Below are 15344 nucleotides of genomic sequence, written 5' to 3' on the forward strand. Positions count from 1 at the left end.
ACCAGTCAAACGAAAAGTTTATTTTGTGTGTGAAAAGGTTTAGTTCTTTAGCAAACATAAAACACATTTTCAGGTTTGGATGCCAATTTGATCCAATCAGGGGATTGAGATAACAAGTCAAATTGGAAGTGATGAGACAAAGAAATGAGCAGACGAAAAGAAAATTACTGGGATAAATGGGCGCTCTCTCCTGACTGGATGAAAATGGTTACCCACCTGAAAATGCATTTTCTGTTTAGAGATATTTAATGTGTATTGTAACTAGAAATATTACTTACTTACTGCACTTCTAAACATGATGAAGTGACCTTTTATCGACAGAGTCACGCCAGGAGATCGAGGAAACTCTGACGGAAATGGACTCTTGCATGAAGCTGCTCCTCGCCGACTCGTTCGACCCCTCTGACCTCCAAGTGACCGATGGGAGCCCCCGGCACCGGCAGACCCCCGACAGCAGTCAGCGATCGCTCAACGGCGGTGACACCACAGCGACGCCGTCGATCAATCCTAACACCAGGAGAGACGAGGGGAACAGGCACGTTTTTCATAATTATTCGTCTCTGTCGGTGAAACGTCATATGGCCAAAACTGTTACTTTTCAAAATCAAAAGTAGCAATACAACAATACATCACATCTGCCATTAATCTTCTATTTATATGCACCAATTATCTGACTGTGTGTACGGCTGTAATACACGTAACTCAAGAACCGTTCGCCCCACAGACATCAAATTCGACACGTGTTCCACCCCCCTGCAGGGAGTGCAGTGCCCGCTGTCGAGTTGGTCGAACCAACGGTTGTCCAGAACCGCCACAAAAGTTCTCTGCCCGGGCTCTGGACAGGGCCCCTGCCCAGGCTCCATATATGGAGCTGGCCTGTTCTCGGTTCTTTACAGCCGGGCACCGGTCTAGTAGTTGTAGTAGTAGTATAGTAATAATAGGAAGAGGAATAATAAGAATCTTAAACACAATGTTCAGTTCAGTATCAAAGAGACAACTAAATCATTCATCACTATTCTTTTGTATGACAATGGTTAACTGAAATGTCATGCTGGTGAACGGCCCTGACAGGAGAAACAGCAGGCGAGGAGACAAAAGCAAGAAAGGGAAGGAAGTGGAGAAAGGTGGAGAGAAACACACAGCTGTGGAGGGAGAGGGAGAGGAGGAGGAGGAGGAGGAGGAGGAGGAGGAGGAGGAGGAGGAGGAGGAGGAGGAGGAGGAAAGGAGAATGGATGGAGCGATGCAGACGCAGGAGGTCGCCGATGAGGTGTCGTTTATTCGTAGTTCCGGACTCATCTCTCACTGTTACAGTCTGGACATTAACCTGGTGCCTGGTGGGTAGCACGCACGCACAGACACACTAGAACAGTGACTCTCCACATTTTGATATTCATAAAACTCCAATTTGATATACATTAGCCAACACCCCCATTTGATAACTTATTTTATAGCTCTGGGAACGCAATCTACACTGTGTGATCCTTAATTTAATTCAGAGTGTACAAATGTAACCAATTGTCAAGAGTTACAGACCCATATGGGTTCATGTGGACCCCTGGTGGTCAGGTACTTGTACCCCACTTTGAGAGTTACAGACCCATATGGGTTCATTTGGACCCCTGGTGGTCAGGTCCCTGTACCCCACTTTGAGAGTTACAGACCCATATGGGTTCATGTGGACCCCTGGTGGTCAGGTCCTTGTACCCCACTTTGAGAGTTACAGACCCATATGGGTTCATTTGGACCCCTGGTGGTCAGGTCCCTGTACCCCACTTTGAGAGTTACAGACCCATATGGGTTCATGTGGACCCCTGGTGGTCAGGTCCTTGTACCCCACTTTGAGAGTTACAGACCCATATGGGTTCATTTGGACCCCTGGTGGTCAGGTCCCTGTACCCCACTTTGAGAGTTACAGACCCATATGGGTTCATGTGGACCCCTGGTGGTCAGGTCGTTGTACCCCACTTTGAGAGTTACAGACCCATATGGGTTCATTTGGACCCCTGGTGGTCAGGTCCTTGTACCCCACTTTGACAGCCATTTGGCTCTTCCCTCACGCCATGCCACTTCTATAGTGAAGCAAATTACTCCACTTTGACTTTATTGTCCCATAATCACATTTGTACTCCCAGAGAGGTTGTAGTCTCACTCCAGGATGCTTTATGCTTATTTCTGCCACGTGTTATGAGCTTGTAGATCTATTGTCCATGCGCAACACACTGCAACACACGTGGTCTCAACCAAGTGATGTACTGTAACTAAGAGAAGAATGTGAATATGGTACACTGCATGCCATTTAAATACAATGTTAACAAGCTTTATTTAAAATATCTGATCCTGTCCTGTCCTTTGTTAGCCTGACACTCAGTCTGAATTTTCATTTAATTTCACTTATCGCCAGGACATATTCTTTTAATGGTAGCGATTCAGGGCTGGAGCCAGGCCTCTGTTGTTTTCTTCCAACTTTTTTCTTTTTTTTTAAAAACTCTTGTGGCTTTCTCCTCTCCTCTCCTCTCCTCTCCTCTCCTCTCCTCTCCTCTCAGAAATCCATGTTAAAGAGACAGAGGACAATGAGGCAGTGGTTTCCACGGTGATAGACCTCCATCGACTCATCACAGCCAAACACTTACCAGCTGTACAGAGCTGGGTTCAGGTTAGTGTTCACGCTCGCACGCACACGTTCACGCGCATTAGCCCAGCTCCTTCACCAGACATCAGTCATATGAAAACCAGACAATTTGAGAGCTTCTGTATGTAATCACTTCAGTGCTTTTTGGGGGGGGGGATTCCTTTTGTCTTTACTTTTGTTTCTTGGACTGGCTGTTTTATGATATGGTTTGGTTGTGCTGCATTGTACCTATGCATATTTCTATGCATTTTATGTCTTACCTCGTGTTTACATTGCTTACTGTAATTCGCTCTGGGCTAATGACTAAATTGTAATAAATATGCTCTGCAGGTGCTGAGTAAGTCAGGTCTGGAGCAGCAGCTGTTAAGGCAAGTGTTAGACCTGAAGAAGTGTCTGGAAGCTGCTCTACGGAAGCACAAAGAGCTGCACATCGAATATAAGAAGAGACGACGCAGAGTGGTGAGTCCCTACACACACACACACACACACACACACACACACACACACACACACACACACACACACACACACACACACACACACACACACACACACACACACACACACACACACACACAGATGGGGCTGAGTCCCTCAACACATCTCTTTAGTGCAGAATAGCTGAAAGGTTTTACTTTGGCTTTATATGAACAACATAGTAAATGTTTTGTTAAAAATCCATCCTAGCAGTTTAGGGTGGGGTTAGTAAATATGCAATCTAGGAACCCATCGGCAAAAAAAGAACGGGAAAAAAATCTGGGGGCACCGCCACGTCTAGATACTGTAATGGAAATGAAAATACTACAATGTTCTTATTCATAGCTCATCTGAGCCATCCACTTAAAGGACATGATGTGGTGTCTCTTTACATCTCACAGTATATTAGGAAGCCAGGCTCTCACCTGCTGGTTGCCTGTCAGATGAACTATTCTTACATACTGTAGATCCTTTTTTGACTCTGTCCAGTAACCACACCTCCAGTGCATTATGGTCTCTTGTTTATTTGTTTATAAAAGGGACACGTGTATGAAGCTCATGGAGGCTGCATTGCATGCTTTCTCCCTGGGTTGTCCGGAGGCTCTTCTATTAACAGAACATTGATTCATTTCACTCTACCTTTTGAATTTCTTTACAATTTCTGTAAGTTGTGAAAATATATAACAATACCGGATGTTCACTCTCCTTCAGCTCACCCCTTCCGGTGGTGCGTGTTTGTTTTAATTTCTTCTAACAACAAACTACACATTGTAATGGCTGACTGATTCAGCTGCAGAGCTCTGAATCTGTCTTGAGAGATTAGTGAATTAGTTGGGTAGTAGGTCGCATCATCTTTCAACTCACTTCCTGCTCTGACAGACCCTGGTCAGCAGGTGGCAGCAGTTTACCATACATTGGTAAGCATGCTCTTGGCACACTCTTCTGAAGTGTGTATGCACTGTACAAATGACACCAAATGGACCCATAAGGTGGGGTCATGGCTTCGCTGTCTTGCTCAAGCTCACTTCAAAGCTAAAACATATAGACTTTTATCAAATCAAAGTTCTTCAGATTGATTTCAAGATTTTTATAATTCTTTCTTTCTTATTTTATGCGTGGATCTCTAGGACTCTCCAAAATTCGACCTAAAAATTGGGACTTTTTAATTAACATGCTTTTCTATCTATAAGCAGTTTAAAATAACTACAGTTAAGACCAGCAATTGCCATATGATCACAAGATGACCCATTTATTATGCCAAATTTTGAATAAATGTTATGGTTGTGGGAACTGTAAAATACAGTCAGGTACTCTTTATGATGCTTTACAGTTTACAGTACATGTAAATATGATTGTGCCGAAGCGCCGAAGCGCGTCCGTTTCTCAAGGTAGCCTGCTGCTGCTGTGCAAACCTGCTGCTGGGGCGGCAGTGGCTCAGGAGGTACAACGGCCAGTTCGATCCCAGGCTCCCCCAGAGTTAGTGTCGAAGTGTCCTTGAGCAAGACACTGAACCCCTAATTGCTCCTGATGAGCAGGTTGGTGCCTTGCATGGTTTCCTCCATCATCGGTGTATGGATGTGTGTGTGAAATTGGTGAATAGGTAGATGTAATGCACAATCATTGTAAAGCGCTTTGGATAAAGGTGAGCTTTGCATTGGTTTCTTTCCCTCTGTAAATGAGTATTGTCCGTTCTGAGTCGTTTCATCAAACTATAACACAAACATAAATTATATAACGCACACTGACAACAAATGAAATAAAAGGAAGGTCAGGAATGTTTTTAACAGAACGTGAAGTGATTCAGTGTAGTTATCAAATATAACTAAATGTTATAATCGTCAGACTCGTTTTTATTTATATTTTGGCATGGTGGCTCCGTTACCCATGGGTTCTGTGCTCTATATTGGAAGCAACAGTAAATCTATTAACACTTTCCATGCTGCTAATATATAACTCCTCCACCAGGGGGAAGCATTGCGATGCATTAGAAATCACGAGGGAGCAGTTGTAGCAGGCGAGTGAATGACTGAACAGGTGTGTGTGTGTGTGTGTGTGTGTGTGTGTGTGTGTGTGTGTGTGTGTGTGTGTGTGTGTGTGTGTGTGTGTGTGTGTGTGTGTGTGTGTGTGTGTGTGTGTGTGTGTGTGTGTGTGTGTGTGTGTGTGTGTGTGTGTGTGTGTGTGTGTGTGTGTGTGTGTGTGTGTGTGTGTGTGTGTGTGTGTGTGTGTGTGTGTGTGTGTGTGTGTGTGTGTGTGTGTGTGTGTGTGTGTGTGTGTGTGTGTGTGTGTGTGTGTGTGTGTGTGTGTGTGTGTGTGTGTGTGTGTGTGTGTGTGTGTGTGTGTGTGTGTCTCAAGGACCCTCAGATGTATATATACTCCTCACAAAACATTTGGAAACTTAACTTTTTGTCGATTATTTCTTCCCTGTAACTCACTGACTGCCATATATTTCAGTCTGTGTCCCTTCCCTGCCAAAGGTCCTTTCAGTGAGGTGCCCTATTCAAGGGACAAAAATGACCCGTCTTAACCAGAAGTTTGCGAACGGTTAAGCAATCGGCTGACTCTGAGCTGTTGCTGCGTATGGATCTTCCACACACTACTGAGTTCCCTAACACCAATTCAATCCAATCCACTAAGCAACTCAAAGCAAGCGTGAATACCATCCATTTGCCATTTTGGCAAACAGTACATGTTTAGCTGTGTTGCTCATTCCACAAATGCCTTGTCCTTACAAGCTGTAACTAATCAACGATAAAAACTATTTAAAATACAATACCAACAATTTGTATTATTAAAGGGAAGAAATAATCAACCAAAGTTAAGTTTCCGAACTTTCCATGAGGAGTTTATATTTGGCCACAGACCCCTTCTAAAAATAATTTGTGCCAGGGAGATCGGCTATTTCCGCTATTCCTTGTAACGACATACTTAAGTGGTTAAAGGAACAGAAGCACCAACGTGTTGTTGTTCAAAGAAAGACAGGAATAGAGAAAGAAATAAAGAGGCATCAAAGTGGTCTAGTGGAGAGACACAGGGAGAGGGACACACACACACACACACACACACACACACACACACACACACACACACACACACACACACACACACACACACACACACACACACACCGACACAGTAGAGAGAGACACAGAGAGAGAGAGAGAGAGCGTGTGTGTGACAGTGACAGAGTGCTGTGCATCCCTCTCTGCCTGGTTATCACTGTCAGGACGGGGTCCCCTGCGCCAGCAGCCCTGCACCGCGATAACGACACAACTTAGAGCCCCTTTATCATAATTAGCTTTTCCTTTTTAGCCTTAAAAGGCCTTCCATTACTGGATCGCCTCTCTATAAGCCCCATGACATACCAACGCGATTGGCTTCTCTCTCAATCCCCCCAGCCCCCCCCCCCCCTCGACACGGCCCTGTGTGGGTGTGTGAGGGGGGAGACAAGGGGGAGAGAGGGGGAGATCAGAGAGATTGAAAGAGGGAGAGGTGGAAGAGAGAGAAAGTGAGAGAGAGAGAGGGAGGGAAGGGTGGGGAGGAGGACAGGAGGCAGGTTAGGGAGGGAGGGAGAGAGCAAGGGGGAGAGAGGGAGTGATATTGAGAGAGGAGGGAGAGCATGGGGGAGAGAGGAGGGAGAGCATGGAGGAGAGGGAGAGAGAGTGATATTGAGAGAGGAGGGAGAGCATGGGGGAGAGAGAGAGAGTGATATTGAGAGAGGAGGGAGAGCATGGGGGGGAGAGAGAGAGAGTGATATTGAGAGAGGAGGGAGAGCATGGGGGAGAGAGAGAGAGTGATATTGAGAGAGGAGGGAGAGCATGGGGGAGAGAGGGAGTGATATTGAGAGAGGAGGGAGAGCATGGGGGAGAGAGAGAGAGTGATATTGAGAGAGGAGGGAGAGCATGGGGGAGAGAGAGAGAGTGATATTGAGAGAGGAGGGAGAGCATGGGGGAGAGAGGGAGTGATATTGAGAGAGGAGGGAGAAGTGGGAGAGCAGTAGAGAGACTGAGAGTGGATGAGTAGAAAGCGAGGGATACATGTAAAGAGGGAGAAGGAGAGAGAAAAGAAAGTTGAGTAATGAGTGTAGCCCTGGAGTGCAGTGATTGTCAACCTTTCCACTTCAAAGACCCCTGCTTTGATATGCATCAAGCCATGGATCCCTCATTTGATACCATTTTTGTGTGTGTGTTTTTGAGTGTTTGTTTAAACACAAACATTGTGTAACACAAACATTGATGACGAAGGTGAGGATGCAAATTCTGATTGGCCGGAATGAGATGATGTATGATGATGATGTACGATGATTAGAGCACCCCTCACTTCACCCCTCACTTTTAACCCATTCGGGCCTGACGTCGAAATAAAATACACAGTACACACGTCCAATGCATCCGTCGATTGGATTCCCTATGACGTGTGGACACATCGGATGGACGGAGTGTCGAGCGTTACTATTTGATAGGACGGAGACCTCAGGGTGTTAATAATAATAATAATACATATACAGTAGCTGAAAGCAGCTATAAGACGGGGTCAAGTCCAAAGAGAAAATATCTATACACAATACACACAATGAGTTGCTTACTCATGTGGGTGTTACATTTTTGTGCATTTACTGTGCCCGAACTAGGTAATTTTATGCGACATCCAAATACACCCTAATTCTGCTTGCCCATGTGGGTTTTAATTATTCTACTCAAGCCCTAGCTCAGCTCGAACCAGCGCATTCGTGTGGGGTTGACATGGAGCGGGTAGACTGGAGATGACGTCAGTTTTTTGGATTAGGCTGAATAGGTTGTCTGTCAACGCTGTAGTCCCGTAACCAGAGTCGGACTCCATTGGCATGAATGGAAATGCAATTTCTGTGACGTGGCCAAAACAAAACGGATTGAGCAAATCATTAAAAAATAACATCATCTAGAGATGTAAAGGTCAGAGGTCTTTTGACGAATGAGTGTGAGCTTCAGTTTCTGAGACTACGTGACAAGCAGGAATAGTCTGGTGACCACTGGAGAAACGGGTGACAGCCGGAATGTAGACGGCACCCGGGAGCAGCATGCTCCATGCAGAACCATTGCGGCTCGAGAATCCACCACTCCTGAATGACGTGCATGGTGCTGGGAGACTGGTGCAACGCACAGGTCCTGGACCTGGTGAGTGCAGGAATGGACCTGGTGAGACGTAGGAGGGGCCCGGACAGGAGTCAACACACAGAGCCTAGTCCGCCCACGCGCCAGTTCCTCTCACTCCCAGTTCCTGTAGAGTAGTTCCAGAGCATGGGATTGTGTGGCCCTGTCTTTCCCTAATGGAACTTGATCACCCCCGGCTGGGTCACTGGGTCACCTATCTATAAAGGAAATACAGTCCCATCGTTTTAGAAGTGTCCAGGATCGACTTGTAGTTTCTCAAAGAAAAATAAGTCATGGATATCAGATGAAAAAATATATTAATTGAAAAAGAATATGTTGTTACGTAGACAGTATAATATTATTTATTTTAAACTCAATAACATTGCTTTCCTTGTCCAACGGTTTCATTTATTTGTTTTTTCTTACGTATTTGCGTATTGGCGTTTCTGCCAAACGTTCCCCAATCTTTGTCAAATTATGTGGTTATGTGGCTCTATTTTTTGCCAAAATCAGACAGAGGCTTTGTCTGCTTGTCTTATTTTTTCCCAAATATCCAAGCTTCATTAAATGTTCCTCTGTTTTCACCAAATGTTACCCTCCTTATCACATAGAATAGCAACGCCAGGCTTTGTTGCCACTGAAGAAATCTACGGAAAACATCTTGGCATACTTGGTGTACCAAAACGTGATTACCACAAGACACCAGAACCCATGTTGTCAGTCGTGGTCTAGTTCTCCAACAGACCACATACAGATAAGTTAAAATGATAGGGGCATGTATTAAGAGCAAGCCATCTTTCTAATTCTCCCGCCTGACACATCTGTATGCGTTTAGTTAGGGATGTATCCTGAGTTTTTAAGTATGTGTTCACTCATTCTGGGCTCCATTCATACAGGCTTGGGTCTTGTTTACCGCTGATAAGGAATCTTATCAGCGCACAATGGATGTGGCTGCCTGTTTTTCTCATTGGAGATAAACACAGAGAGACTATACCTCTATTTCTCTCCCTCTCTCATTCCCTTCTTCTCTTTTGTGCATTTGTCGTTGGCCGTTTCTATTTCCTCTCTCCTGGTATTATTATTCTTTTTTTAATTTTAAAGGAATTTGTCTATTTGTTACCTTTCTCGTTCTCCGAGTCTTCCCATCGTGTTTGGTGGCATGCTTGGTTCAATCTCGCCTCCACCTCGCTTCCTTCTAGAAAATATGTGTCACTGACAACAGTGACCCAAGAAGAATAGTGTGTGAAAGAAAAGTGTGAGTTAATGAAGAAATAAGAGGAGGATACAAAGAAAAAACATACATGGATTTGGGTTGTCAAAGAATGGGCCAAACTGCCAATATAATGTTCTATAGCTTAAATTGATGTTCAGAAGCATCTTCCATAAAACCCTCAATCTGCAAGTTCTTCATCTGCTTCGCCTGAACTTGAACATTCTACATATTGTTTAGGAAACACAGCACTAGTGTGGAGCTCTCCTTTCACTGCATTTCACAGATCACAGATTGGGACTCGGTTGGCCTAACAAAAATGTTCAGTCGTGTGAGTTGTTTTCGCTTTAATCCCTGAGCATGTCTTCACATGGCTAATTTGTCTTCCTGAATGTGTGTCATGGGCTTCCAGAGCAGCCAGATAATCAGTCATTGTAGACCAGCCATGAGTTACTAATGTAACCCCCCTAGACGTCATTATCATGTTCACACCACAGGGAGCCCCCCCCACCCTCCGCCTGGATAATCTATCCAGAGAGGGAAGAGATTAAAGATGAGTGCAGATAGTTTATCTGTCTCCCTCTGTTCTCTTCAGCGCGCCCAGTTCACTAACTAGCACATTACCTCAAAGCTTCAGCAGAGGATTCCTTTTTTTTAATAATAACAATTAACCACATGGACCCTTATGGCTCAGCATGTCGTAATATGCGAACCGATCTGCAAGCTTGCAGATTGGCTGTTTTCGGCAGGTGTAGACCCTTTAAGTACAGGGTTTAAGTGGTTAAAGGGGACATGCACAAATACCCAGAGAACGGGAGGTTAGACATAGCATTGGTTAGACATAGCATTGGTCAGACTGGATTAAGGTTGGTGAGGGGTGCATTAAAACTACCGGATTAAGGTTGGTCTCGGTTGCGTTAAGACGACTGGATAAAGGTTGGTGAGGGGTGCGTTAAAACTACCGGATAAAGGTTGGTCTCGGTTGCGTTAAGACGACTGGATAAAGGTTGGTGAGGGGTGCGTTAAAACTACCGGATAAAGGTTGGTCTCGGTTGCGTTAAGACGACTGGATAAAGGTTGGTGAGGGGTGCGTTAAAACTACCGGATAAAGGTTGGTGAGGGGTGCGTTAAGGGTTTGGAGAGGGTTAAGGTTAGGTTTATGTGTGCTGCCCTGCGCAATCACCACAGATGGCAAAGCATAACTCGTACGACAACCCACGGCATGTGATTTCTCCCCCAAGCCCAGCAGGCAAATGTTTTAACAGTAATAACACTGACTCTCAGATAGTTCAACACTCTGGATTTTGAGTTATACACAAACTTAAACCCGTATATATTATACGTAGTACAAATCTGTGAATGGCAATATTTAGTTCAGTGACCACTGACCATGGGGCTAAAGCATGGGTCGGAGGCTGTGTTCACGTTCATTTCTCCCATTGGAATTGAGAAACTCACCTACTTCTGGTCTCCAAAAGAGTTCACGTCATACAGAATCGGGAAGGAAAGCGGAGATGGTGTGTCTTGCTTTTCTATTGTTTGTCTAGCCTAGGGCCAAATGTATCTGCTGTTAAAGGTACAGTAGTAAGTTAAATAGTAAGTGATGACGCAAAGAAGCAGACACATTTTTAACTTGAACATTTAAGCTGATAAATGGTACTCTCTCCTGATTGGATGAAATTGGCAACCCACTGTTTTCTATTTGTTAAAGAGATCGAAAGATCGAAAGAAGAAGAATTTACTGTTCTGAATATAGAGCGTTAACCATTTCACTAAATCATTTTTGTTTTAACCTACAACAACTACAAAAATCACTCCTACTACCTTTAATGATACTGAAATTCCAAAGCATACTGTATATAGGGGCAGAAGGGATGAGAGGAAATGTACGGATGAGCAGCACAGCCTCAACGGCTTTTTCGCCTGCTTGACGCTAAGCCACAGAAGTGCTCGAGTCAAGTCCCATTATGACAGAGGGACGCGGGGCAGCGGAGCGGAGGTGACGTCTCAATCACAGCACACACACGGATCAAGAAGCCATTAATGACAACACACTCTGTCAGGGGCCGTCCCGTGTCATTAAGGGAGAGCCCCACTCACTGAGCACACGCACTATCAAATCCTGAACGTCGATTTAACTCTGAGACTGAAAAAAATGGAATCAAAACGGTTGTTTTGATTCCATTTTGTACAGTCTCAGAGTTGAATTAACGCAGAGAATCTTTCCATGTGTTGAAGACCTTTAGCAGCAGTAACAATCTTACAGATTGCAGACAACACAAGATGCCCTCACCGGAGTGGGGAAGAAAAAAGCCCAGACCAATGTTTTTTTTATTGGAATCTCAGGCTGCGCGATCACTGTACGATCCGATCGGTGCCACAGAGGGTTAAGATCAGACGCCCGCACGGTTCCTGACGGCAAGGAGACGATAAGACAAGTGCCACAAACGATTAGAAAACCGACGTTTTGTGCGTATAGAAAATCCCGCCTGTGACCGGCCGTCCACCAGCGAACGCGGCGTCATTAGAGACAGCTAAAGTCTGATTTCATTAGAAGGAGGGGAGAGCAGAGCTGGCTAAGTAACCACATATTAAAGCTTTAAATGCCACCTAATGAGACAGAGAATGAGATGTCTTCATCTAGAATGGCTGTTAATATGTTTAGATCTAATGGGGGCAGACAGCGGGCCATATCAGCGCCTTCACATAAAAACTTAAAGTCTGTACGGAGTTTTTCTGTACGGAAGGAAGGAATGTTGGGGTCTTCCTAGCACCTTTTGTAAAGCAACCACACTTCGTCAGATACAAAATAAATGCATTTCCAGTGCCTGCTTGATTTTAACACGAGTGTCGGCCTCCCACACTCACAAATATGTGTTTAATAGTGATTAGAGAAGTCTCATTTTGTTTTAACCAAACATTTTCACATACAATATAAACTACCTCTAAGTCAATATGTTTATGTCTAAGGAGGACAGACAGCGTTCCATATCAGTCTTTACATGAAAAACCCATAACTTCATTTTGGGCTCATACTGTAACGTCATTTCTCAACTAGTGGGTCCGGACCCAGAAGGAGGTCACGAGAGTTGAGCAAAATAAAAACAACAAACCAGTGGGGGAAACAGTACGTTATACATAAGGTATGGGCTAAGATATGGACGTTTGTTAGTATTTTTTCTACACCACCATTGTACAACAAAGTATTATACAGTGTTAAGTGGTTAATCAGACTAAACGAAAGTCGATTCTATTAATTCTCAATTATTTTGTTATACGTCAGTCTTTGGTGGTAAATATCAGTTTTGACAAATGTCCGGTAACTCACATCGGGAATTGTTGTGGCAGTGTTTTAGAAAGTGGTAACGCTACTCTTCTCTCATTCCACTCTAAAGCAATAAGGTCACACAACGGAGCCAATGGCCTGATTTGAATAAGACTGCCGTTTGGATCCATTTGTTTTCTGTGGGGATCAGGCACTGACTGGCTCCCAGTTTGGCAGAATTGGAGCAGAAGACAGTTGATTTAAATGGGACTCCCTTTTCTCCATTCTAGTTTTCAGGGTTGAATTTTCTTAACCACTTAACCACAGCCCTATTTACTTTGTCATACGATATAGCGGAAAAAAACAAACATCTACAAGGTCACATAAACTTATGGCATGTTTTCCCTTTTATTTCTTTATTTAAAAAAGTGTAGGATTTTGTTTAAAAATAAATACATATTTGGATTGTTTTTTGTTCTAAACATTTTGAGGATTTGCCCCAAATTACTCTGGGTTTAAGTTTTTGTTTTGTTTTTTTATAAATTTCTAAATGAAATAAATAAATATCAAACAGAGCAGGCAGCCTACATATCCTAAAGCTACCCTGCCTCCGTGCTAACATCGTCCAAATCCAGCCCTAGTAGTAAGCCTGATTTATACTTAGTTGCACGTTGGTGTTGCATGCCATAAATAGCAGATATACAAGCTCATAGTCCGTCACATCCGTGACACGTTGTGAGCCTATAGATCTGAGCAGAAGTGCGGCACACAGCTAAGTGTAACTGAGGCTGTGGTTGTACGGATGATGTGTGGATGTGGCATCAGCCGCAGACGGACAATGATAGTTCAGTTGATTGAAAGGGCGACAGAGACGTGTGGCTAGCTAATAGAGCTGCCAGGCTATGTTAGTACAATAGAGATGTCACTTAGAGTGTCATCCAACCTGACTGCTCCCTAGAGACACACTGAGACACCAGGAATGGAATATATTTATAGGGCTATGTGGAATATACTTAAAGGGTTAATATCTCTCTCTCTCGCTATATATACTGTATATATACACATACATACACTGTGTAGAGAGAGAGAGAGTCACTTAGCTTTAGACTGCAGTCACATCAAGTCAAATCCGATTCAAATCCGATTTATTTTCTCAAATCCGATCTTTTGGCCCGGTCATTCACACTACCGATTGCAAGTGACCAGATCCGATCTGTCTGTTTTCTTTCTTTTGCTCTCGTTTGGGTGTTTTTCTCTCTCTCTCTCTCTCTCTCTCTCTCTCTCTCTCTCTCTTGTTCTTAGTTAGTTTTTTGTTCTCTCTTGCTCGGGTCGCGTTGCAAGTGACGTTTGGACAGTTTGACATGTGACTCGGGTCACTTCATGTGGTCGTTGCATTCAGACTGAGCCAGATCTCCTCAGATCGGATTTAAATCTGGATGTGACTCAAGTCACATTTGAAAAAATCGGATTCCATGTGACCTGTCTGCATTTAGACTTATTCAAGTAAATCGGATTTCTATCTTGAAGTGACACAGATCTGATTTAGGCTACATTGAGGCTAGGGTAGTAGGCGCATAAGTAGGCCATACATGGCCTACTTGTGCGCAAGCAGAGCGTGCAAGTACTGTTACTAACTAATGTTTATTACAACTGCTGTTCTAACTCCTTTAGACCCGTTATTGACCTTATTGACCAACCTTGAAACGTACCTTAGTTACATCACCATCAACAGCCAATAAGGGACCACCATTATTACCCCGACATACATGTCCGATCACCAAACATACCTTAGTTACGGCATCAGCCAATTCCTCATTGGCCGACGGACAACATAGTCATAAGACCGACATTTAAAATATTTAAGGTGTCCTATATTCAGCTATTAGTGTAGATTTTCGTCTTACACAAACATTCAATTCCCATTGACAATGAATGGAGAATTTACGTCATATGTGCAAATAGGCAATATGATCATGATGATATATGATGATAAGAGTGCCCCTCACTTCACACGGGTGTGATTTCTTTTCAATGTTAGTTAAACCTCTTAAACCCCAGGGGGGGTCCAGGAGGGAAAATCAAAAATATCGGAGTTGGAACCTGAGACCTTGACCAGCCCCAAGTATAATGTTTTTCAGGCATATTCGTCTTATTAGCCAGGGATCCTTATAAGGACATGTCACATCATCTGAACAGATCTACTCATTGTATTTGAGTACCATCTATGCTATTGCTGAACTTTCTTTTTCTTTTTTTTTTGTGGCTTTTCTGCCTTTATTGATAGTTTCAAGTGAAGACTGACAGGAAAGAGGGAGAGAGAGAAGGGGAGAGACGCAGCAAAGGTCGTCATGAACGGGACTCGAACACGCAACATGCCGTCAGGCCAGAGCCTATATGTGGCATGCGCCTGGACCACTAGGCCAGCAGGCGTCCCAGTCATTTCTAGTTACTTGCGCAAGCAGAGCGCGCAAGTGCTAGTTTTTATCTAAATTCATATCATTTTAGAGCTTTGCAGTATCCAATACACTGTGTGTGCGTGCGTGCGTGCGTGTGTAATGTATTCATTAAGTTAGACTCTGTTCTGTGTTCCTATGTGGGTGGGTGTCTTCCTCTGGCCTAGTAGCTACACTTCTTTAC

At 44.0% G+C, this 15344-nt stretch overlaps 1 protein-coding gene across 1 annotated transcript in view; it reads left to right on the forward strand.

Annotated features, from left to right (window-relative positions):
• The window catches only part of uvssa (UV-stimulated scaffold protein A), a 48972-nt gene that overhangs the window by 4384 nt on the left and 29244 nt on the right, over positions 1 to 15344 (forward strand). Inside the window, exons 6-10 of the mRNA XM_080774099.1 lie at positions 322 to 535; positions 1072 to 1144; positions 1181 to 1334; positions 2544 to 2653; positions 2960 to 3088. Of these exons, the coding sequence (XP_080630225.1) occupies positions 322 to 535; positions 1072 to 1144; positions 1181 to 1334; positions 2544 to 2653; positions 2960 to 3088 (680 nt within the window). The remainder of the gene's footprint in view (positions 1 to 321; positions 536 to 1071; positions 1145 to 1180; positions 1335 to 2543; positions 2654 to 2959; positions 3089 to 15344) is intronic.

This window comes from Protomyctophum bolini (genome assembly GCF_963924005.1).
Source record: "Protomyctophum bolini genome assembly, chromosome: 10".
Lineage (NCBI taxonomy): Eukaryota > Metazoa > Chordata > Actinopteri > Myctophiformes > Myctophidae > Protomyctophum > Protomyctophum bolini.